This window comes from Sesamum indicum, linkage group LG8, assembly GCF_000512975.1.
Source record: "Sesamum indicum cultivar Zhongzhi No. 13 linkage group LG8, S_indicum_v1.0, whole genome shotgun sequence".
Classification (NCBI taxonomy): Eukaryota; Viridiplantae; Streptophyta; class Magnoliopsida; order Lamiales; family Pedaliaceae; genus Sesamum; species Sesamum indicum.
The window spans coordinates 17318574-17344106 of NC_026152.1; the positions used below are offsets into that span (position 1 = coordinate 17318574).

The following is a 25533-nucleotide window of genomic DNA, read 5'->3' on the forward strand; positions in this document are numbered from 1 at the left end:
AGCCTTCATATTTTTTTTCTTCACTTGGACCTCCTTTATTTTTCTTCCCATACATAAGTGCTAAGGTGCTTGAACAAGGGTAACCCTTCAAAATACAATAAACAGGTGGTCATCAAGTAGACAATCTTTTATCAAGTGATCATATTAGTAAATTTTTAAGGTATAACCTTCAGCAGACAACAATGATCAGGAACACAAATGCATTGTTTTCCCAAAACATGCTTGAACAGAAACAAGGTCTGTTAGCATCTCCAACATCATCAACAATTTGATAAGAGAGCACATTATAGCTTCAACTCATTGTGCCCTGGTATTAGATACATAGTATCATTCCAAGCATTTTTTAAGCACAAAAACGATTATCGCACTGAACTGGGGACAACAGAGTTGTAATGCTCACCAAGCCCGAAAGCATGCCTGTGATATGACAGCATAATACTCAGACTAGACGGTCCAGTCTCGTCACCAGATTTGTACTCCTTTCCCATCTCTACATCAGGAAAAGATCCTGAAAAAATCATGATATGTTTCTTGAGACAATGGGTCAGAGCACCAAGTTCTAGTTGTCCACCCCATGCTGCCGTCGACTCAATTTCCCGACAATAATTCTCAAACCTTTCTGTAAGGGAGTCCTCTGGTTCTCCATCTGCCATATTCTCTGAGAGGAAGAATGGGAGAAAATCCATTGCATGCTTCCGCATATAAGCAGCCACCATTTCCCGAAGCTCTTGGTAAGTATAAGGAGAAGACCCTCCTGAGTGGAGGGCCAACTGATCCTCGACAGCTCGGTAGAGGCAGTGCCCATCGGGCTTGATCTCGTTGATGGTAAATCCAAGGGGCTCTAATTTTTGTTCCAACCTTTCATTTTCAATCAATCGATCACTCACAATCTGGCTCTGCTCTTCTTGTATTCTTTGTTCCCTGGCTGCTTCCTGTTGAGCTCTTTTCTCACGCCTTTTGACGCTCTTACTGGGCTTTGACTGTTCCACATGATTGGTGACTGAAACCCCAGCTATGGCTTTAACTATATTATCAAGATTTCCTTTCTGTTTATCAGTAGTGTTACTATAGCCTAACAAAGCTAGTTCCTCGGCCTGTCTTTCTTTAAGCTTGGTTGAAAGTCGATGTATCTCTTCATCAACTTGCTTCTTCTTAGCCTTCTGCTCAGCCTTGCTGCCTTTGGCTGCGGCCTTTTTCATTGCCATTTCCTTGCTCTGCAGATCATTAGTCTCTTTCCTGCAATTGAAAATTTCGGACATGAGCTGCTAAACAACTTTCACAGTTTGATGGAGAGTACATTGTCTCTTAGCTCATCTTTTTCCTTCTTTCTCTGAACTAACCCACCCAGCCACTCAAATCAATTTCCTGCCTCCACAAGCCCACAGCCCACTCAAGCTCCTTCCCTAGCCCCTGAATCTGCACCTTCAATTCCTACATTCCCTAGTTCTCCAAACTCCAGCCCCTTCCATATCCAATATGTCCCAATCCCTCCCCCCTCCCCAGTCTCAGACATGTGCTCTTTGTGTATGTGTTTTACATGGGTGTAGTCTGTGGTATATATATGTCAGTGTTTGTATGTATAAATATGCTATGGAGAGAGAGAAAAGATGGGAAGACGTTTTGCAATTTCAATATTAAGCAAATTGGTAAAACGTCCGAATAATAATTTATTTTGGTTAATTCTTTTTTCTTTCAGCGGGCTGTCATTAGACGGACAAAAAGGCCTTTAGGCTCTTTTCAGCTTCCTATTTGCTTATCAGCGCGATTATCCGCTCAAGTAACTTGATTATACTTCAAAAGGTGTTAATGTAATTATCCCTTTTCTTTACAAATCATCCATAATACTATGATTTTCTATCTATTCTGGGGATCTCTGCAATTTATCATTGCATTAGCAAAAACAGAGCAAATGTTGCTATCAAATCTACCAGATGTGGATTCAATCTGATTTAACTCAATAAAACAAAATCGAAAACCTTTTTCAAAGTTCACCAAGGTTTAGAATAAAGAAAATCTTAAATCAGTCTCTATGCAAGTTTTTTCTTTTCTTTTTTTTTTTTTTGGGGGGGGGGGGGGGGGGTGGGGGCTTTACTAGAAGGTTAGACATAGAATTAGTACCGGTGTCTAGAAAGCATCTCTTCAAGGGTTTCTTTCTTCTGCTCGGACACATTCTCTGAGATCACTTCAGACAATTTATCATCTACTTGAGGATTGTCAGCCATTTAATTATCCTGAAATCAAACCGTTCAGAATGTTGTACTTTGAATTAATGGAAATCTAATTAATAATAAGAACCACGGGCATAATAAAAGTAGTTTGAAATACAGTTCAGCCAGTTTGAATAAAACAAGTCGCCTTCATTGGTAATAATCAGATACAAGTAGACCCATGATGGATATCAACACTCTTAACACAGTTAACAAGCCCATTTACCCTTCATATTAAGTTATAACATCTCAAATATAATCATAAAGCACTAATCAATCACGTATCAAGATCAACTTCAGATGTTAGTCCAGATCTTGATAGTGGTAATACAATCTATAAATACCAAGGATAAGACCAAACAAGTATGCAGAAACAAACTCTACCAGCATTAATGATTCCTACCGATGCTTTTTTTTTGTGGTTTTACAACTTGACACTCTAATCGATGCTTTTTAATTTGTCATTCTTTTTCTATTAGCTAGCTTCATACTGTGAGATCACAAAGTAAAATGCGCACATACACATACAAGTCCATTGAGAAATTCCGGATGAACTTAAGAGTTGGCGAAGCAACTTAACTTAGAAAATAATTAGGATCTTATGGTAAAATTTATCAGTATGAATGTATGGGTGAAAATATATACATGGAGAGAAATTCTTTGAGAATGTCTGTATCATTCACATTTCATATAGAAATAGGAGAAACAAGTTGAGCAAATAATAAACTCCAAATGTGTTTTCTTGGTGCCTTTTTGGACATACATGCTAAAGATGATGATGGTTCCAATGACTTGAACAAGATACACTAATCATCAGAATGTGCCATTCAGGCCGTATATACATCTAATGAGCCTGTTCACAGTAAATACTCAGCTCAGAAAAAGTTCCAGTCATGTTATGTTTTACACCCATCTTTATGGTTTTGTGCAATTAGTTATGTTTTAACGCCTTAAAACAAAGCCATATAAATCAGGTCTTCATATGCAAGCATCCACACTCATATTGCTGACAATAAAATGTCAATGTGACAACAGACTTCTTTCATAGTCATTGTTTATGCAACATAGTGCACCCGTTTTGTGTAATTAAGAAGGAAAGTAGGAAAGAGATTAACAAATAAATTTCATTATATTGTTCATACAGCTTTTCCTTTGCACTTTTACTGAATATTCTCAACTGTTACTTCCAGTCAAGTAAACGATCAAGACAAGTAAGCATCAGGTACTTCATGTTAAAACTTCATAATGGAAGCTACCAAGTAACCTAGGAAACATCTTAAATCCCAAATGCTATGGAAGAAAACACGTCCACTTGGCAGATGATACACAAACTAGATTCTAGGTCAGGAGCTGATGATAAAGAAGAGTTACAGAGTTAGAAACAACTAGGCTGCAAATCCAGTAAACCTAAAAATATAACTGAAGTTCCAAATATGTATAAAAACTACCTTTATAACTTGCACACCAAATAAGATAGTAAATGTATCAAATACAAAAAAAAAATCAAATAATAGTTTGAAACTGATAATGCATTGAAACAACCACTAAAAGACATGAACCCACCCAAGAAGAGAGGAAGGAAATGTACAAATTAAGAAACATAAACACAGTTATACAAGAAAGGCCACACATACAACTAAATTACTACTGCCATTAATAGCGCATCTCCATCGAAATAATTCAAAACACAGATACCCACACTGATGAACTAAAGCCACCAACTTTATAAGGCAAACATCCACCATAACAACAAAAGATAAACTAGAAAAACGTCAACAAAGATCAATTCTCTTCTTTTATTGACATTAGAGTTAAATCAAGCACACCCACATACAAAATCGAGTCCAAAATCAATTCACTTGAAACAAAAACGTAATCCCATGTCGGAACAAGCTCGACGATACACAAAAACCGCGCCCGCATGAAATGCGGCGGCGCCAGTCACTTGAGACGAATTTCTTGAGGAAAAAAAAATCACATGTAATTCCCGGAATTTCCTAAAAAATATGTCTCGATTGAAGTCTGAATAACACTGTTGCTACCAAATTGAAGAAACAGAGAGACAAAATGAAGAAGAAAGAAGAGCAAACCTGGTATTTGGACAAGCAATGGTAGAGAGGTGGGCGTTTGGATTGAGAGGGTATAGGTTTTGGGAGCATATACTTTGTCTTAAAGAATGAAATATGCCTTTTTCCTTTTCTTTTTTCTTCTAAAAATTTCTTTCTTTTATTAATCTTTTTATCCATTCTTAAAATTTAATTTGACATTTTAATTTAATTATTAAAAAAATTAATCAAATTCCACTCAATTATCCATCAATTATATTATAAATTTCAATCGTTAATAACTACAATAATCTGACATATCAATAATCAACATCAGATATCCATAATTAATCAATAACTATTATTAAAATAAAACGACACCCATAATTTTATAGTTATGCAATTTCAGTCCCATCAATATTATTAAAGAAAAAGAAAAAATATATATTCATACGAGTTTTTTTAGCTATATTATTATTTTTTATATTATATCTAACAGTGAAATAATGATTATATAAATAGATAATAAAATAAATAAATAAAAATTATTAATTGGATATCAAGTAGTATTAATAATAAAGTTCAAGTATTAATTAAATTATTTATAATTATTCAAGTATTAAAGCGACGCTAACCATAGGATTTTAGTACCAAAATAAATTTTATCTTTTATTAATCTGGTATGGGCCAGCCCATAAATAATTAAATCAGAGTGGAGGTTCTATTGGGCCTTGATTTGTTTCAAATCGGCCCAAAAAGATATACAATTGCAATCTCTTAGTCAAGTTATTTGGGCCGCACTCCGAAGATCCGAAACTCCATAAAGGCCCATGTAATGCCTGAGCTGGTTAGGTTGAAAGCTTTTCTTTTTTTTTTCTTTTTCTTTTTTTTTTAAATAAATCAATTACGAGTATACAATAAATTTATTCAATTATCAATAATCAACATACCAATTATTGATATTAAATATCTATACAACCAACCGACAACTAAGAACTATACATTGGCACAATTCAAACGCATAACCTCATGATTGTAGGATTTCAGTTTCTCCAAAAAACTCACATTTATTGCCGAAAGCTCTTCTTTTCTTTTTATTTACTAGCTGGTGTGGCACGTCGTTCCCACATACATATAATAATTATATTAAGTTTTAAAATATATTATAAATAAGAATAAAAGTATAAAAACCAACGAATCGCATTTCAAAAAAAATTATAAAAAGAAAACCAACTTAAAGTATTTGACACAGCAAAAGAATTGGTATAACAGTGTTAAAGAAAATCATGTTGTCATATTTTTAAGAAAGTAATTATAATTAATTTTAAGACCTATCCAATTATGGTATAATCATCGTATCTAAAAATTGATACGACAGTATCACTAACCACTGTTTGTGAGTGTAGACGTTTTTATATATATATATATATATATTACTATAAATTAGTTATATTATTATATTATAATATCAAGTAGCAATGAATTAATAATTATTGCTATTATATTATCAATTAATGATTCTAAATGTAAGAATTGTGGGTATTTCTATTTACATTAGGCCTCATTAATTAAATATATGATAATTAAAATTTAATTTTTTTGCATAAAGTTAATTGTAAGAATGAGTGTTAAAGTCAAATCATAAAAATTATATTAAAGTCAAATTATTAGTGTGTCATACCAAAATATTACTAAAAAATACATATAATTAGTTTATAAAAATCATTACTATTATTTTTAATTGTATGTAAATATATTAAAAAAAAAAGTGATGGTTGAGATGAGAATGACAAAATATGTGTATATATTTATAAAGATATTTCTCAAAAGAAAAAAAAAATGATAAAAGGAAATATCATGTCAAGATAAAGTGTGTCGGATTTGGAGACAGCATTGAGGCCTCCCAAACCGTCTCTAAAAGTAACAACTTGAAAACAAATTATTGACTCAGTTAAATTGACAAAAACAAAATTATTATTGCAAGAAAAGAAGAAAAATATAATTCGTAGACATAGCATTATTTGATCTTCATCTTTTGGTGTAGTATTAAATAACAAGAAAGAAAAATAAAGATTGTAAATAATCGACATAATTTTGTCAAGCGAATACACAATACGTACTTGAATTAATAGCAAAAACGCCTTCAGAAATTCCGACAATAATATAATAACATTTTGTTCTAAATTAAATATAATTTATAAATGAAATAATTTAGATAATGATATAGGTATATATCTTATGAAGGTCGTACTACGACCTCCAACAGTAGTAGCGATATTCAGATAAATTCTAAATCCATTTTATTAAGTTAACATATTTACGATTCGACCCCAATATATCCTAAATCCTAATATGTATGGACTCCTTATGAGCATGAATCATTTTGACGTACGTGGTTCACGTCCAACCGTATAATTGAGATAAATCTATAAATAGTGGCCCTTCATAGAGTATTTACAATTTTTGATACCCTAATGTTCTTACAACTTGCATTGTTACTTCTCTTACAACTTACTGACTTAAATATCAAAGGGTTCTAAATTGAGACGTTTTCAATATGAGTCCAACGGTAGCGTATTTTTAGACTTACGATCGAAAGAATCAATTAAAACATCATATTTGACTATTTAAAAATAATAATAACACAATCTTAGTGATCCCAAAATTTGGATAGAACATGACAATTCTGATGAGTATTGTAACATGTGCACTGTATTATGATGGATGCATAAAGCAGAGCTTTTTGGTTTTGGATGGATGTGTATTTATTGAGGTATCATGCATGCCAATGGTCCCTAATTAGAATTTGGACTTTGGAGGGTCAAAATTCTAGTGCCTTCCAAAATATCTGCATGTCCATACAGCTTTTGTATGCAATTATTCTCAATTAATTATTTGCCTGCATTGCGTATCAATATCTTATATATTTTTTGAATTTATAATAAATGCAATAATATCTACAAGAAAAAAAATAATATTCGAGCGGTATTACTTTTCTGTATTTTATGTATTTATCATATCTTCGTATATTCAGAGGATTGTAAATTTTAATTTTATATATATTAGTTAGTTATTATGACACACTGTTCCTGCGTGTATATAAAAAATGATCTTTTACTCTTTAAAATATATAAAATCAATACATTATATTAAAAATATATAAAATTTTAAAAATTGAATAAGTTAGTTATCTTATTAGTTGAAGGGCGTTTTTGATTTTATGAAAAATTGGTGCGATAGTGTCACTAACCGTCGTTTGTGAGTATAGAGAGTATATTTTTCTTATATTAGTATAGAATACATTTTGGGTTAAAAAGACTAAAAAGCCCTCAGTGAGAAAGAAAACAACAAACCTAATAGCAACAAAAGAACAAATAATTAGAGGTGAAGTAATTAGAACCACAAATGTCCTAAACCTCATCCAAATCATAATACATTACCCCCACCCCCCAAAGAAAATAATTAAAAAATATATATATAATTAAAATAGTATGTGTGTATTTGACTCTTTGATGAGTGGAAGGGACCAAAAACAAGAAATGATTAGAATGGTGGGGGCAACCTGCAAAAACCTACTCCACATTGTAAGAAAATCAAATGATCCATGTCAGCATGTACGACAAAAGAATGTAAGAAATACAAATAGGCACCAAACATAAACATAATTACATATATGGTCACTTAAATTATTATTTATTTTAGATTATTATAATGTTTGATAAGTGCCTGCTTTTATACGTACTTGGAAAATGTGGTCACTTATCAAGTTAATTTTTTTTTTAATTTTATAAATCTCTCTCTCTCTCTCTCTCTTCTAAATAAATGATGAGTTGATTGAATTTTTTATTTTAAATAATATTATTATATTTTCCATTCTATGTTGCTATTTATTTTTCTCAAAAGTCGATTAATCACGTTATATATTTCATCAATATATCAAGATTAATTAGTTATTTTAAATTATTTAATTAAATTAACAAAATATCATTTTCAAATACAAGAAACTTAAATTAAAAAATGTGAAAATCTTGAGTCCTTATCAACAGTTGATCCAAAAATGGAGAAAAGTGAGGTAACATATATATATATATATATACAATTTATGACTATTTTTCCAATTGAGATATTTTTTCTCAGTGCATTTATTATCAATTGGTCAATATACCTACTCTAAGAACTTTATGGAAACTGACAAGTGATATTTATTGATATATATATTTATTAAATAAAGTTTCTCAAGAAAACGATTTTTGCTATATAACTATAACTATATATTTAAATTGAATAATGGGCCGGAATGTTAATTATGACGTTGTCTCTACATGGATAAAAACTCAAAACTGCTATTTTAATCAATACATCAATATATCTGAAAATAACAATCAAATCAGAAATATTAGTAAGATTAATAAAATTAAATTCATGACCTAAGTTGAAAGTGAATTTGATTTTACGACACTTAAAATTTTACTCTATAGTAACATAAAAAAGAAATATATCACTACCGCTATTTTTATTTAGTTCTTTGTTTTTAATAAAAATATGATGTGTTGGTTTATATATTTTATTCTTACTTAAAAATAATATATTTTAAAAATATGAAAAAATATTTATTATATATATATATGTAGAGACCACGTGTTAGGACAGCTAAATTTTTGTTAAATCAAGAGCTCAGCAGTGCAAATTTTCTAATAATATCAGCATTTGCACTTGCACTGAACTAATAATCACGAGTTATATTATTCAATTAAAGCACAACCATTGCACTTAATCATGTGCTTAAAAACAAAAACACTCTAATTATGTGACCAAACATGTTTGCGCACTACCAATCATGTCTTAGCTCTCCATTAGATACATTACAAATTTGAAATCACGAGTTTAAATAACATTGAATATATAGATATTTATCTCACTTTATGCGAATTTATTTAATTTAGCTCATTATTATTTTTTATATTAATGTATCGATCGATTCGATGATTTGCTTGATTTATTAAGTTATTAATGTAATAAATTACTCGTTGAAAAAAAAAAAAAAAGGAAAAACATGTTTGCACATCATTCAATGTTTTCACGATATCGCAATGAGCTTCAATTACAACAAGAAAACAACAAATTACAAACTATAATACACTACACTAAATATCATTTATGTTGGTGAAGAAATAATATAAATTTTTTTGCATATAAATATATATATATCATCAATCATCCATCATGATCATGATCATGATCATCATCTCTCAAATAGACAGGTTCAACATGTCCATTGCCAAATTCTCCATCATCAATGCTTCTACTTCTCCACTGCACTGCATCTTTCCTGCAAATTTCATTACTTTTTCAGATAAAAACTCGATATTTTAAACTATCACCCGTCAAATTACACATAAAAAAATATATTATTAAAAAAACCCTCGAAACTATATATTAAAATAGCATCAAACGGGCTACGTAAGAAGAAAATCTCCATAATAATACGATAATCGTGTTGATTAATTATAGCCCGTTCTCCAGCATGTGCTATACTATAGATATTTATAAATTAATATTTCGTCGCTTATATTTATTTAAAAAAATATCATGAAATTAAAATAAAAAATATATAGCTAGATAATTTGATTAACTTACCATAGAAAGAGGGTGCAGTAGTAGTGAGGTTGAGATTGGTGGAAGTAGGTATCTTCTTGAGGGGACAAGATGAGAGAGGAAGGACGGGGAGGTTTTGGCAGTTGCAGATCTCAATCATGTAACGCAGTTGCAGATTTCAATCATGTACCCATCAGGATCATGGAAGAATATCTGATCCACGATGATCCCACCCTCTCTCACCACTGCCTTCACGTACTCGATCTTCATCTCTTCCAACTGCTTCATGATCATATCCATGTCCGAGCACTGGAACGATATGTGGTTGTCTTTTGGGTTGATTTTCCCCTTCTTTCCGGCCACATTATCTGCTTGCAGCAAGTGGATTCCGATCCCATGGTTGAACAACCTGTAAATATAAATAATTCGATTATAAATTTATTATTTATTTAATGATAATTATAGCAGCACGACCACGAACACGAAAAGCTTTGAATTGATCTGTGGGGTCCCCAATTTTTACAAAGATTGAATCTCAAGTAATAATGGGAGGAACTCAATTTAGATGCAAAAAAGAGTATGTGTCGAAGTTTCTTCTGTAATTTGAGTTGGCCAATTAATGAGAGGCAGTTGGAGAGTGCACCAATTGATATCATGTCGTGTGAGCCCTATGTAGTCCAAAGAAACTTTAGGGCACGATGGGCCCGCCAAGTAATTTTTACTGGCCAGCTTCAGATATTTATTACTTGTACTTGTTTACATTTGTGGTTGCAAAAATTGGTCCTTTATTCATTAATTTCATGTATTATTTTTCTTTTATATATATTTATTTTGATATATTTTCTTCCTTAATTTATGTTAGAAGTGCTTATTCACGTTGATGCTATCAAAAAACATTCAAAATTTATTTAGGTTGAGAACTTGCGACAAAGATGACTCCACCTGGATTTGAGAATCGACAATTTTCAATTTTAAAAATATTATGTTTGAATTGATAAATTTAAAAAACGAGCAAAGATTGAGATTATAGAAATATGTTTTAGGCAATATTATTTGTGATTGAGATGGTGTATTGGAAGTTGAAAAGAAAAAGAATGTAGGTATGAGGAAGAAGATCGTACCAAGCACCTTCAAAGTCGAAGGAGGAAGGGCGTTTGATGAGGACAAAACCCAGAACCTGCTCGTAGAATTCCACAGATTTTGCAACAGATTTACACACAAAAGAAACATGGTTCAACGCCAGAAACGGCATCTCCCTCATTTCCTTCTTCTCATTCATAATCTCTTTTCCCATATCGATTTTTCACTCTCTGTCTCTCTATATGTGTGTGTTTGTGTGTGTGATACCTCTGCTCTACTTGCCTATCTATCTATCGTTCTGAGGAGGTGTATATATATATATACAAATTATATGATGATGACGTGGATATATGAACAGAGGATGGAATGATTGATTGGAGTCGGAGTCTGAGTCATGCCAACGCGAGACACACCTGATCCCTTTCCACCCAATTGCTATAGCTACGTACGATCTTATCCACCGACGCCCCATCCCCATCTTCTTATTCATCATGTGCCTCAAAACAAGTATCACTATTCTACTCTTCACTCAATGGACCACATGCACTCACACTTTTCCTCTCTCTCTCTCTCTATATATTTTTATTATTAATTATATTAATAAATACTTCTGCTTATATATTCTGAAATTTTTAATATTAAATTAATCTATTTACACCAACGTGAGGTTTCCATACAAGAGGTACACATATTTTAGGAGTTTATAATCCGGATTTGTCCAAATTTAAACTCTCAAGATATTTCATTCACACTATTAATGTTTGTTTGTTGAATTTAGGATTTTTACGCTAAAATTACAATTGAATGCTTCTGTATCCGATCTAGAAGTGCTCATGCTCCCATTATTTGCTTGCCGACCCACAATAGAGGCCTTCTGGCCCTTAAGGGCACATGTTGTTGTTCAAGCTCTCGTCGTGAACAAGTCACGTTGACTGTCATAAAATACAATCCCAATCAAACGACGAGTAAAAATACCCCATAATTATTATTATCCCACACCTCTATTAATACTATGTAATTGTCTATGTACAGGGAGTCGTGTTAAGGTAGGTTAGGATTGTTGCATAAACGTTATTTGTATTATAATTTAAATTACAGATTGAGATCAATTTAATTTGAAGTATATTATACTATATATTATATCTCTTATGATTATTAAATTTGGACAAAAATATTCGGGATGATTAGAATAATATTGCATGCTGATGAGGGAGATCTGCAACTAGTTGAATTAATAACAAAAGTTAGCATGAATACCACCAACACCATGGTGGTTTTGTAGTCGGCTGTCCAATTTTTATTTCAAGTCTCATTCAAAATATAGAATATGTTGTTTTAATTAGGTGTATTATGAAATAACGATAACTATCCCGTAATATTAGATTCGGTGATAGTTGAGTTTGACTTACTAGTATGTTAGTGGGACTACGATTACTAAGTTGAGTAATATTTAAAAAAAAAGAAATACGTACGTGACGATTAAGAATCCTATGTGGGACAGCCGCCACAACGAGTTTATCGATCCCAAAAAAGGGATGTTTAATTATCAAAAGAAATAAAGAGCAAGTTAGCATGAATATGGCTAAGATTTGTTGGAAAGTTGAGTAGGATGGTGATGTTCGCATGCTTTTGTATAATAGAAATTATGACAATCCAGCTCAATACCAACTTAGAATATGTCCATAATTTCAACATGTAAGAACCACACAAACCATCATATTATAAAACTCCACTTTTATTAATGACTTCATATATTCTTCTTCTTCATTCTCATGTTGATCTGACTCGAAATATGCAACTTTCTTAAACTGATTCAAATAAGTCATGTATTCTCTCTAGATTAGATTTTTAATAGGTTCTGAAGATTAAAATACGCACGTAAGGCTAGTCGGAACCATCGCCAACTAAGATCTTCCGACGCTCAAGTTAGTTCGATCAAGATAGAAATGTGCAATCCACAGACATACAATTGAAAGTAATAAATGCAGGTTATCTCAAATGATTTGTGTCTGGGTATTTATAAGGACCAAATGTACAGTGTTAACTGAGTCACGTGTAATAATTTGGGTGATTTTACCTTTCATCGTGTGATGGAGAGCCTGTACTGCTATCCAGGTAGATTTGCGGGTCCTAGCACGGGTTGAGGCTCTAAAGACCCAACCCGCGAGCGGGCACGTGGGTCCTGTGGGATTTTGTCTATTTTGCCCTTAAGTGAGGAACTTTTTCGTTCTTTTGAAATGAAATAAATATTAATCCTCGTCACATGTATATATCTTTTAGTGGGGCTGACTTGTTCGATTATTAATTTAATTTTTAAATTGTATTTGAATTGAAAATTCTAAATTCATATTATATAAGTCTATTAGATTTGAATTTACAAACATAAATTTGAAATTTTCAAATGCCAACTAACAAGAAAATATACATAATTAAATATGACGATATCTCACGTTATTTAGTACATATTAGATATTAAATTATGGTTGGTTAATCCTTGTTTGTATGTTTTGCAATTTGTGTTGTACGTGATATATATATATATATATATATGCATATATGGGTAATAAGATTAAGATAGTTTGAGTGTAGAAAATTCAATAGCTTGCCAATTTTGCAATTGATGTCAAATAATCAACACAATTTACGTGTTGAACTATTGTCAATCGCTTCAATTGGTGCACAAAATATGACTTATGTTATGATTAATTTTCATAATTAAAATAAAATAAATTATGGTGAAAACTAATATCAACAACGGTTGCTCGTATAATGACTATTAGTCTTTATTTTTAGGTGAAACCAAAACATTAATTACAACAAAAATTATGATAAATAGTGGTTAAATTTAAATTTTTCATCGACTGTGGTGAATAATATTGATATAAGTTGTTCCGTACATTTTAATTAATTGTACTTTAATAGTTAATGTTGATTCCAATTTTATTTTTTTATTATATATATGATAATATAATAAGACATATATGTTGAGTGTACATAGAGAATTAATTAATTAAAACTTGCCCCATTAATTGCACTAAGTGAAGAAAATTAATTAATTTGGTTGTTTGAAAAGTCATGGCTCATTTAATTTCAAGTTACTTATAAGTATAATTAATAGAATTACAAGTTATAAATTCTATTTTAATATGCAAACCTCATCTCTAATTGATGTGACCCACACAATCATTCACACATTAATTAGTTCTTGTAATAAAATTATATTTTGTTCTCATAAACAGCGATGAAATTAAGGTTTTGGTCTCCGTGACTATGTGTTTTACTTATTCATTTATTTATCAAATATATTAAGATACTGATGTAATAAAACACTTTTACTCAAATAATCATGTTATTAACATTTTCAACAAATGTTGTTATATTTATTAATAAGGACAAGAAGGATTTTGATTAAGTGTAAGTATCACAATTATTAATAGGTAGTATGATTAGTTGATGTCGTACATAGTTAGGTTTAATCCACATCAAGGCCAATGGGGCCCTCCACTTATAACTCTGTTTTTTCAATCTCCTTCTTATCAGTAATTTGAATGTACGAGTTTTTAGATACTATTGTGCTTTAAAATTTTTAAATTCGCAATTTGAATTTATTATTATTATTATTTTTATCGACAGTCGAACTTTCCAACTACTCTTCATCAATAAACCAAGTGCACGTGTGTGGACCTATTTTTGTTCCACTTTACATGCTTAGCTTTAAAAGTTATGATGGAATTTAATATATTAATGTTATTACGGAAGTAATTAAAAAAACATATTAACCAAATATGAAACTCATAGTGATCAACATTTCAAATATTATGACATTAGATGAACGTTCGTATGCTATACGATATACAATTGAAAATAAAATATGTAAAATAAGGGCAAGAGCACCGCGTCCGTGTTGTGGAGTTATTTGTGCATGTGAGCTTGAGTGAGAGTGAGAGTGAGAGTGAGACTCCACGTTAAATAAATTGAAATTCATGAAAAGAATAATGTTAAGTGGTTAGGACATTGATGATCGAAAACCTCTCCGCCTCCACTCTATGTGAACAAATTGAAATTCATCAAGAGAATAATGTTCGGTGGTTAGGACATTGATGACCGAAGACCTCTCCACCGTGAGCCCACGTGAAACAAATTGAAATTCATGAAGAGAATAATGCTAGGTAGTTAGAATATTGAACACCACAGACCTCTCCATCCCCACCTCACATGAAATAAATTGAAATTCATCGAGATAATAATATTAGAAAGCAAGCGGAGTAGGTGTTGGTGTTGGACGCGGTTTCTTGGAATTCCAAAGCTACTGCAAGAAAGAGTGGAAGTAGTTAGAACCCATCATCCAACGTGAACAATGTGCACTATTTTCTTCTCTTTTTTTCTTTTTTTTTGGTTGTCCTATTTTATTATTACTTTACATATTTAAATTTGAGGGTGTAATATGCTATTTTTTAAATTTTAAGATGTAATATGCAAAAATAATATAATTTGAAGGGGCAAAATGTCAATTACAAAAATTACTGAGCCAAGGAGAGAAGTGGGACTGTGGGAGAGTGGAGGCATAACTTTTTAATTATCCCTTTTTTTTTTTTTTTTTTTTTAATGTCAACATCTTATGACATTGAATTTGATTTGAAATGGGCGGTCGGATATCGGACATGTTTTTCATGTGCATTGTTTACCCTTTTAAAAAATTAGTTGTTGTTGTGTGCGATTTCTTATAAGCATATAAAAAATAATAATTATATTTTATTATTTGAATTATAATTTTTTTATATTTTGATCTTTTAATTTTTTTTTAACAACTTAATATCTCAAGTTATGAAAATTTGCACTTTGTCATTTATAACTATTTTTTTCACAAGTATTTTTGTCAAAAAAAAAAAATCATGTAAAGTTTAAAAGTTATGTGATGCAATATTTTTCATATATGCACAGCATATGATATTTTTCTACAAAAAAAATCAGCAAAAAAAACGATCATATATGGTAAAGTGCAAATTTCGTAAATTTGAGATGGTAAGTTAACACACAAAAAAAAAAGTTTAGATATCAAAGTGTAAAAACAGTCGTAGTTTAAATAAAACAGACGTAGTTTAGATGACAAAAGGTAATTTATCCTATAAAAAATTATATTGTGAGATGAAGAGAAAAAAAAAAATTATAAATAGATACAAATCGTAATGGGATGATGAAAAAGAAAGAAGTATTTGAGAAAAAAGAAATGTGGGGTAAAATAAGAAAAAAAAAATAATGTGGATTTATTAAAAATATGAAAGTTTTAAGCAAAAATAAATAATAAGAACATGAGAGAGAAAAATGAAATAATGGGTTGAGAGGAAAAAATATAATTTTAAAATAATTAAAAAATAATAAAATTATGAATAATTTTTTTTAAAGAATAAAATAAATAAAAGGATAAAATGGGACAATAAAAAATTGATACGATCAATGACTTTCATATCATTATATTAAAATATAAATTATTAATTCAGTAAATTCTTCTATGAGCAATAGAGTAATAAGTGTAATAAATAATAAAAAAAATACCCATATATATATATTGACATTTGAACTAAAATTTTATTTTTGTGATTTTATTATAATTTAACTCCATATGATATTATAAATAAGTAAATTATCATTATTATAATTAATTTTTTTTATATTTTTTTTAAAATAAAATAATTACTCATTTGCAATATCATAAAATATCGCTTGCATTTCCCCCCTTATTTTTGTAAAGTTATGAAACTTGAGTCTAAACCTCACTTGTAATGTTTGGACATAGCACTTTCACTTTTTTATTTCTTGATTGATTAGACTTGGAGTTGGATTGGACCTAACCAAACAATTGCGTCCATCCCCATACTTTTTATGTTTACAGTCTTTTCTTTTTTGTTTTTCGTTTTCAAAATAATAATTATATTATTATGTTCAAATATAAATTAAGAAGTCAGTATATTTTTTATAACCAACTTACTAATAAGTTAAAAAGAAATAATTATTAAACTTAAAATTAAACTACTTAAATAGATTTAATAAAATTTTAGTACTCGTGATTGATATACAATTTAATAAGAGTGAGATGTGATTGGCGGAGTTGGAAAGGTGGATAAAATTTCCCCAAAATCAAGAAATGATTCTTTTACTATGTATCTCTTGACAGTAGAGAAGGATGAAATGGTGTAGTAAGAAACCTTGTCTCGTCTCAGACACAACCATAATTCTTCTCCCTCTCCTCTGTTTTGTATTTGCTAAGACAGAAAATGATCACAATTTGAATAACAATGCCCAGAGACTCTAATGAGTGTGTGTGTGTTAATGCCTTGAAAATCAAGCTCTTTTCAGCTACCATTTTCTCAGGTATATCAAACAGGAAGACTGGCTTCAAGTTTGCTCAAGACAACACTATTTCCAGATTTATATCATAGCTTCAATCCAGTTGCAGCATTGCTTTTGTGAATCTTACTCAACTCCACTCCTGTAATTCACATTTTCATTTCCCTCATCCAGAAATTCAACGGAACAGTAACATCATCATCAAAGTTCCGTTGCTGTTCACCCAAGACATTCGCAAATGCTGTCACTAATCCTCCTCATCGTTGCTTCTCCTCCACATGTTGCCCTCATCTTTCCTTTTCCTTCCTTTTGAAGAAGAAGCTGATCCTTTTCTACGGGCAGTGACTCCATTTCTAATTGGTTTTCCCCTTCTCAAAACCAGATTCATGAGACTAATGTACCTGTTTCTCATAACCATCAATGGATGCTTTTCAAGCAGTAGATTCTTTCTATACGCCTCCCTCAGAACGACAGTTTGGGTTCTGATCTTGTTCGATACATAGAAGATCCCTGGAAAATGCACCGAAGCCTTCTTAAACCTCACCCGCTCAAACCCCCAAAACTCCCCTAAACACAACACATTCTCCCTCTCCGTCTTCTTGGAAACCAGCAAACTCAGCAACTCGTGGATCACCCCCACCGCCCACTTCTCCGCCTGATCGCTGTTTGGTGCTAAATGAAATGCGTTCTCGTACGGGGAAATGTATGGCAACTTCTGCCACTCATCCACCCATTCTACCACCCTCTTCTGCAGATCAAATCCTCTTGGTAAATTCATCGAAAACATAACCCTCGTTCCACTTTCCCCTTCCCTTCTCGCCCTCTTCTCCATTTCCGAAACTGCCAATTCATCCCTCCAAGAAATCAACTCCAACCCGAAAACAGCGTCACCCCGCGAATTCCGAAAACCCATATTGCAAATTTGAAAATAATCGGGGAATTCCAGCAACAATGTCAACAAATAATCATGCGGCAACCCCAAATCGTACTTGAACATATCGATCAAATACAATGGAAGCTTTCCAGCCCGGCCTCTCCGCCACGCCTTTTCGATAATGAGACATACTAAGTATCAACATTTCATCGTGGTGAAGGGAGAGGACTTTAGGGGTGAGCTTAACGTGCGGAAGGGAATTGGCCCTGTTGGGCGGGAGGAAGATTTTGAAAATTAAGGGGTAGTCTCGGATGAACTTCTCGGCGGCGGTGGGGAGGTGGAGTTGGGGTTTCAAGGGGGAGATGGTGGAGAGGGATAGGGTTTGGGAGGGCTGGGAGAGGATGAGGGTTTTGAGAGAGAGCAAGGGTTTGAGGTTTTTTTCTCTCTCTACGGCGGTATCGAGGTATGGATCGCGGACCCATTTGATCCTGGCGTTGATGAAGGTACGGGATTGGTTATGGTGGAGGAGGCGGCGGAGATGGTGACGCACGGTGGTGGGGAAGTGGAGGACTGGAGCCATGTCTTCCAATTTCAAGAATGTTCATGTTTGTATAACAGCATGACTTAAGGATCTTGATTGTCATGCAAACTGAGATTCTGTTTGGAAAACTGAATTTAGATCAATCACCATCTTAATGCAAGATTGTGTTTAACCTAGAGATGAAATATAGCCGAAGAGAAGAGATGAAAAGCAAAAATCATCGACATGAAATGAAAGATAAAAGCATGTTGTAGAAAGGAATATCCAAAGCCTAAGCAGTAGTATAACTAAGTAAATTATACACTATAAACTATAGTTATTTTGACTTCATGTTGAGTAGTTCCTCTTGTTTTACCATAATAGCTTGAGATGTTATGTTTTACTAGATTCATGAAATCTTGTGTTCTTTAAAAAATGGGCAGAGAGTACCGCAGGAGAATGAAATATCCAATTGGTTTAACCTGTAAAGATATCACAGGCTGCACAAGTTCAAGCATCCAGCAAATCCAGACTTCAAAGATGATTATTTTAAAATGAAACAACTGCATATGGAGATCAAGCAACTCTATTAAGTAAACATTGGATTTGTAAAAGATCAAGCAACTCAAATGAATCCAAACTCAAGCATATGTAAAAGATCAAAGTGAATGGTTATATATCATGTATACAAATAGCTTTGTGCTTCAATTTGACATTTCAACAAACACTTAGCATGCATGAAAACTTACTTTCAAAATCAAAATATAAAACAAACCCACCACTAACCAAAAATCTAATTTCAACAAAAGTACATCACTGTTACATGATTTCATCAACAAAACAACTCCAATCGTTGAAAAATTACCTGGTGCAATGCTGAAAATTGGCAAAAAGCGAGCGCGGACTGTCAGCAAAGAAGGAGAGCTCGTCGACGTCTGGTGGGTGGCGCGGCCGCTGCGACGTCTGGTCGGCGACAGCAGCAACGGCGTAGCAAAGAAAAGGCTTTTGAGTTTTGGGGTGAAAAGAAAACACGTGAAATCTGACAGGAGAATGTGGCGTGTATAATGTATTGCTGAATTGCACTTTCTTTGATGCGTTTTTGTAGAATTTCACAGCTTAAAAATGTCCACTCTGACTAACAGGAGGCTGATAGTTAGCCAGAGATAATAACAAGGGAGGACTGTAATTCTCAAACCACTGGAGGCTTGTCTAATTATCTACAGTAACAAGGGAGGAAAATGTAAGTATTCCTGTAAGACAATTAAATGTGTTAGGCATAGACAGTTAATCTTTGATTAAAGGTTCTTTCCCACTACTGATTTTGTGTTTTGTTTGCTATTGTGACAGTGATTGTTGGAGAAATTGCAAATTTTTGCATTTGCCCCAGCCATTCTTGTTACCCCTCTTGGTGCACTCAGCATTATTATCAGGCATGTTACTATGTGGGAGACCTCAACTAATTACAGTACCTTGTTTTGGTTACTGATGTGTACGAGTGATTGCAGTGCTGTACGAGGCTACACCTTTTTGGTATTCTCGGTTGTGCTTTATGTGTTGTGGGTTCTACCACAATTGTCCTACATGCTCCACATGAACGTCAGATTGAATCTGTGAGAGAAGTCTGGGACCTTGCCACTGAGCCAGGTCAATTTCTGATCCAACTTTCTAGACCAATCTGGTTTATTGAATTGCAGTATTATTCTGTATTTTTTCTGCTGAGCTTAAATGATCTTGCATCTCCTGCAGCTTTTCTCTTATACGCCGCACTGGTGATAGCAATCGTCTTCATTCTAATATTTCATTGTATTCCACAATATGGACAGACGCATATATTGTTCTACATTGGTGTTTGTTCACTGGTTGGTTCATTGTCGGTAAGTCTTGCTAACTTTTAGTGTGCCCTCTTCAGTTTGCTCCTCCTTCCATCCTGCCTTCATACAACCCTAAACTATATTGCATCTTTTATTCTATTTTAATATATACAAACCAATGTTATGTGCTGTGCACCTTAAATGTGGTCGCTGTTACTACATCTCTAGACTAGTCATCAAGTGTTCCAGTGGAACGACGGTCAGTGAGAATTTTCGGAGAAAACATCAGGATTCTGCAGTCACATGACTTAATCACTTTCTTAAGGCAGTTACTGCGACCACCTCGATTTCCTTCCAATTCCCGCGATCTGGTAAGAGAGCTATTACCTGTTTCTTCATGGTAGAACTATGGCTACATTTAGGAACCACTGAAGTGGTCAAGTTGAATGATGTCTACAATGTCTAAGGTACACAACTGAGGATGAAGATAAAAGCAGGATCATGCCTCAATTGAACGAAAATTACTGTAACTCACAACAATTGCATGGGCATACAACATCACTAGTGTTTCGGAAATAGGATCTAATGAGCCCTAGTCATCTTGAGTTTTGGCATGCCCTTCTTCATTTGGCGGGCGCGCTCTTTAGCCTCCCTCTTGCGAAGAGCCTCAGCACTTAGCTTAGATTCAGCCTCATCCAACTTCTTTTTCTGATCAGCCTTCTTTTTCTGCAAAGCTTCTTGCCTCGCATTCTGAAGTTCTTTGTAAATCTCCTGGGCAACCTTTAATCTGGCTGCTTCTGTTTTAGATCGAGCCTGAGGCACGACATTGAAAGTCAGCAAGCAATCAAATTATAAGAAAATGCTTAAATATGAACAAATTTAACTCCTTATAGCAAAATGGGTAATGTTTCAAATATATGACTATACTTACATGTGAGCTTAGCTTGTATCGGCCAATTAGATCAATGTAGTAAGGTATAAGAGCAACCAGTCGAGTCATATCAGCCATGTTGTTAGCATCAGGGATGGCAAACTTAAACACTAGCATCTTCTTGTTCGAGCCCAAGTGTTGATCAGAGAAATGCATTGAGATGAATCCTTTTCCAAATTTCTCGAAAGCTTTATCACCAAAAACCTTCACAAATTCCAAAGAAACATTACAATTATCCTTTTACAAATTTCTCGAAAGCTTTATCACCAAAAACCTTCACAAATTCCAAAGAAACATTACAATTACATTGATGACGGGGCCATGATAAGTAACAAAGTAGCACATGATATGATAGGATCGAATTTGTTAGCACAAGATTCCAAAGAAACACTATAATGGGGGATAGGATAGATTTAGATAATATAAGATTGCAATGATATGTCTGGAAATCATGAGACAGATGGGAGCAGGGGCTAAGGAAGCCTATGATGCCTTCTGTATACTTCCGCAATGTAAAGGAGTTCTGGGAGTTCGTTTGTTTCAAAACTTGACACGAGTTCATCAGAAAGAAAGCCTTGAAATAATAAGCACAACCAATGCTTCACTGACTTGACAAGCTAATCGCTGAAATACCCAATAATCCAGTTAAGCTATAGCTTTACATAGTTGATATTACCATCAATCCCTCAATTCTTTAGACATAAGTCAAAAACTAAATTAACAATAAAATAACATATAAAAGATGAAAGCAAAATCCAGATATCAAGGAAGCCAAAAAAAGAAAGAAAAAGAAAATCTACCTGATCAAGCACAACATCAGTGATCAAATCCCCCGCCACCTCCTTGGATTCCGACACTATCTGCAGCTCCTCTGCCACCCACTTCCTCCCACTTGGAGGCGCCACCAGTGCTGCAAACCTCTGCAAGTCCCTTTCCTCCTTGTGCATCGTCTTTGCCAACTTCTTCCTCGCCAATGCAAAAACCACCTGGTCCATCGCATCATCACTCATATAAACCTCGAAAGTGATCTCATCCTTACAAGGCACCACCATATTGTACAACCTGGAGATCAAGTCATGCCTGCTCTTGAGCTCCATTGTGGCCAGCACTCCTGAGCAGAACCTCCTCCCACTAGCATAGAACCTAAACACATTCTGTCCTTCCTTCAACAAAAGCGGAGAGTCCTCAGTCTCCCCAACTCCCAACAAGCTGAAATTCTTATCGAAAATCGAGTCTTTGGCTGCAAACCTAGTCGCCCATGCCAAGGCAATATTCTCATTCTCCCTTTTCCCCATGAAATAATTAATCGTAAACAAGACCAAGAACGGAACACACACAATTTCAACCCAATACGATGTCAGCTTCTCTGGAAATTTCGCATCCGATCTCGGATCCTCGTCTGAATTCTTAGCTCCGGAACCCGCATCAGATTCAGAGACAGTAGCAGCAGATTCATCAACGACACGAGTGACGGGTGGCGAATTTAAGTTGTGAGGAATGCCTTCAAATTCATCCTCATCCCAGTAATCAAACGAGGAGGGGGAAGCGGGCTTGGGTATCGAATCAGAGTCGTGAGCGGAGACGGGAGAATCAGCCTGGGAGGCAGCGGAATAAGGGGGACCATGGTGAGACTCGGGAGTGGAAGTGGAGAGGGAGATGGAAGGAGGGGTGGAGCGGAGAGGAGGAACAATGGCGTCGGGTTTGAGGTCAGGGATGGAGAAATCATCGTCATCATCATCGGCGTCGAACCCCTCGAAGTGGGGGTGGGCAAGGGAGGCGGAGAGGTGGAGGAAGAGGGAGAGAATGGCGATGAGGAAGAGAGAGAGGGGGGAGAAGAAGAATCTTTTCGCCATTCTTGAATTTATTTGATCTTTCTGTCTGAGTTAATTGTGTTCAACAACTAGTGAATGGGCAGTGCTCTGCTCGCATTAACCAAAGTGGTAGCATTATTACTTTGTGTGTGTGTGTGAGAGAGAGAGAGAGAGAGAGAGAGGAGAGACATTTTTGGGTAAAATATTCATTATCCCAAACTTGGAAAAATGATACACGATGGTGTTCAGAAGACAGAAATTTATGAATGAGAACAAGCATGCATTATCATCATCAATCACCCTCATATTTTTATTCACAATCATTCATACTCTGATTTCTCAATTATACTACGTACTTATATTTGTCAATTACATTTTTGTGTTCCATTCCACCAATTATGAGTAGAAACTTTAACATCACTTCATGCCTCCCGTATAGATCGCCTTTTAGATTGTTCAAACTCTCCCCTCTGCCTCTGCAGCAAAGAGATTATAGGAGTTGGATGGATGACAAAATAACATGTCATGCCATTATTCTTCATGTTTAGCAAATTGAAAGGATGTTCTTGTTAAGCAAAAAGAATCCAGAAATTCTTCCATTTTTTTGTCATGACAAATACATGTTGATATTTCTTTCTGTTAGTCATACAGTAAAATATCAACAACTTATTAACAATAATACAATAAGCCATAAAGAGTACATGAAAATTTCTAGCATCAACATTTGACAATATGAGACATAATTAGAAGCTCAAAGTCTCATGGTCCATCCATACAGTTTGAGAAATTTACCCACATAACCTTCTTTTTTTTCTCCTACTAAATGTTCCTGAATATTAACTGAGCAGAAAATTAATCAACTGATGATGCAAGAGCTTCCATGTCCATCCAGAACATTTTGTGGGAATATAATAGCCTGCATTTTAAGTTAGCAAAACATGGCGTCAATATGTTGGGAACGGCTGGCTGCTGGCAAACATGAATCAGACTATGTTTTTTAACAACTCACAAGATACCAGGCTGTAATTCAATGGAGCAGCACACACCAATTGTCTTGTTAGATGCAACCATCTTGAAACACAGGCTTCTAGCATATGCTCCGGATGAGTATAGCACAAGTCACTTGGTCGGTTTATCTTCTTCCAGAAACAAGTGAATTATAGATCTGATAACTTCATTGTCGACTACTGCAGCATTCTGGAAGGCAAGTAAAGTGATATGATGAAAATTTAGTGAACTGAAGACCATATCCCCTTTTAAGCCTGCATGATTTATTAAAACTTGAAATAATGATGAAAAAATTAAGTGTTTTTACTAATAACAATAGCTAATGTGATGGTGAAATGCATGGTTCGCTATCAGAAGTTCCAACATAGCAGCAGACTCTAAGTTGGCAAATTGGCTTAGCCCTAGTTTAAGTTCTCATAACTGCTGTCCTAGCTAGCCCAAATCAAGACCATTACATCCAGCAATGTTGACAAAGACGCTTTCCTAGTCAGTTGCTGGACAAGATTTTACCACAGTTTGTAATAACAGTGATCTCATCCAACCAGGAACCACATCGACACACTAACATACTATCAGGTTATAAGGTGACACAAAACTCACACATGACGAAGTATTAGTGGATAAAAATATTTCAGTAAAACACACGTGCGTGCAGGTACTCCTAGAAATATATTAAGGCTCAATTTTAGGTCTAGTCACATTAGCTGGGACTATGATGTACTTTTGGATCCAACCAATAAAGGTTCGGTGAAAGAGAAGCTAGCAATCCAGGTGATGATCTATCCATCCATCATATGCAGGATACTAAACGTCAAGCATGTATAAACATGATATGCACGAGGTACAAACAAGGAGTGATTGTTTTAATTCCTTATCCAACGACAAACTGAGACTACAATCATGACAATCTTTAACCAGCAAAATCAGGATATAGTACCTGTGGCTTGCTAATGAGCTCCTTCAGAATAGAATGAAGAGTAAACCGAAGTTCTTTGAAGAGTACAGCAGTTTGTGCTGGTGCTGCCATTTTAAGCCAATTATCTACAATGATTAATCCACTCTGCAAACTCAAGAGCAGACATCATTAAAAACATTGGCTATCATGCTTTAAGGAGTACAGAGGAAAAGCAAAAAATGTGTGAAGCTGCCAATTCTAATATCTTTAATAAGGTCGATGAGAAAGCTACCTGATGCTGAACATTTATTGATCCACCAAACAACAATATAGAATAGGGGGAGACAATAGTTGTGTCTCGCAGGAACACTTTGTTTGTCTCAACCTGCAGTTATAATGAAAATAAAATAA

General features: G+C 33.8%; 5 protein-coding genes and 3 long non-coding RNA genes across 9 annotated transcripts in view; 1 reads left to right on the forward strand and 7 right to left on the reverse strand.

Annotated features, from left to right (window-relative positions):
* Nucleotides 118-4389, reverse strand: LOC105169098 (OTU domain-containing protein 6B). The gene is made up of 3 exons (XM_011089388.2): nucleotides 4298-4389; nucleotides 2119-2231; nucleotides 118-1236 (listed from the first exon to the last, which is right to left on the reverse strand). Exons 2-3 carry the CDS (start codon nucleotides 2220-2222, stop codon nucleotides 360-362), a joined length of 981 nt encoding a protein of 326 aa, XP_011087690.1. The 5' UTR covers nucleotides 2223-2231; nucleotides 4298-4389; the 3' UTR covers nucleotides 118-359.
* On the reverse strand, nucleotides 9309-10004 carry LOC110012397. The gene is made up of 2 exons (XR_002287559.1): nucleotides 9890-10004; nucleotides 9309-9581 (listed from the first exon to the last, which is right to left on the reverse strand). It is a non-coding gene; the product is annotated as an uncharacterized LOC110012397 (long non-coding RNA).
* On the reverse strand, nucleotides 10004-11220 carry LOC105169423 (metallothiol transferase FosB-like). Its single transcript, XM_011089815.2, has 2 exons — nucleotides 10969-11220; nucleotides 10004-10256 (listed from the first exon to the last, which is right to left on the reverse strand). The coding sequence occupies exons 1-2, from the start codon at nucleotides 11139-11141 to the stop codon at nucleotides 10004-10006; spliced, it is 426 nt and encodes a 141-aa protein (XP_011088117.1). The 5' UTR covers nucleotides 11142-11220.
* On the reverse strand, nucleotides 17520-18185 carry LOC105169424 (protein ROOT PRIMORDIUM DEFECTIVE 1). The gene has a single exon (XM_011089816.1). It carries the CDS (start codon nucleotides 18183-18185, stop codon nucleotides 17520-17522), a length of 666 nt encoding a protein of 221 aa, XP_011088118.1.
* Nucleotides 18691-20109, reverse strand: LOC110012438. The gene is made up of 2 exons (XR_002287613.1): nucleotides 19532-20109; nucleotides 18691-18803 (listed from the first exon to the last, which is right to left on the reverse strand). It is a non-coding gene; the product is annotated as an uncharacterized LOC110012438 (long non-coding RNA).
* On the forward strand, nucleotides 20139-21113 carry LOC110012439. Its single transcript, XR_002287614.1, has 2 exons — nucleotides 20139-20310; nucleotides 20413-21113. It is a non-coding gene; the product is annotated as an uncharacterized LOC110012439 (long non-coding RNA).
* LOC105169100 (uncharacterized protein At5g49945) lies at nucleotides 20895-23426 on the reverse strand. The gene is made up of 3 exons (XM_011089391.2): nucleotides 22209-23426; nucleotides 21409-21612; nucleotides 20895-21290 (listed from the first exon to the last, which is right to left on the reverse strand). The coding sequence occupies exons 1-3, from the start codon at nucleotides 23259-23261 to the stop codon at nucleotides 21060-21062; spliced, it is 1488 nt and encodes a 495-aa protein (XP_011087693.1). The 5' UTR covers nucleotides 23262-23426; the 3' UTR covers nucleotides 20895-21059.
* Nucleotides 23366-25533, reverse strand: part of LOC105169099 (DExH-box ATP-dependent RNA helicase DExH7, chloroplastic) — a gene marked incomplete in the record, with an annotated part of 27613 nt that continues 25445 nt past the window's right edge. The window contains 5 exon segments of one of the 2 annotated variants that reach the window (XM_011089390.2): nucleotides 23366-23695; nucleotides 24012-24135; nucleotides 24229-24416; nucleotides 25165-25287; nucleotides 25415-25507. In XM_011089390.2, the coding sequence (XP_011087692.1) occupies nucleotides 24339-24416; nucleotides 25165-25287; nucleotides 25415-25507 (294 nt within the window). 2 annotated transcript variants of the gene reach the window in all.

What these genes read in the sequence shown, in the direction of transcription:
- LOC105169098 (XM_011089388.2), bottom strand. Translation starts at nt 2,222, where the DNA reads ATGGCTGACAATCCTCAAGTAGATGATAAATTGTCTGAAGTGATCTCA. An exon ending in GAGATGCTTTCTAGACACCG is followed by an intron (nt 1,237 to 2,118) that starts GTACTAATTCTA and finishes TTTCAATTGCAG; the next exon opens with GAAAGAGACTAATGATCTGC.
- LOC105169424 (XM_011089816.1), bottom strand. Translation starts at nt 18,185, where the DNA reads ATGGGTTTTCGGAATTCGCGGGGTGACGCTGTTTTCGGGTTGGAGTTG.
- LOC105169100 (XM_011089391.2), bottom strand. Translation starts at nt 23,261, where the DNA reads ATGGCGAAAAGATTCTTCTTCTCCCCCCTCTCTCTCTTCCTCATCGCC. An exon ending in CTGATGTTGTGCTTGATCAG is followed by an intron (nt 21,613 to 22,208) that starts GTAGATTTTCTT and finishes GAATTTGTGAAG; the next exon opens with GTTTTTGGTGATAAAGCTTT. An exon ending in GATACAAGCTAAGCTCACAT is followed by an intron (nt 21,291 to 21,408) that starts GTAAGTATAGTC and finishes GTCGTGCCTCAG; the next exon opens with GCTCGATCTAAAACAGAAGC.
- LOC105169423 (XM_011089815.2), bottom strand. Translation starts at nt 11,141, where the DNA reads ATGGGAAAAGAGATTATGAATGAGAAGAAGGAAATGAGGGAGATGCCG. An exon ending in TTCGACTTTGAAGGTGCTTG is followed by an intron (nt 10,257 to 10,968) that starts GTACGATCTTCT and finishes TTATATTTACAG; the next exon opens with GTTGTTCAACCATGGGATCG.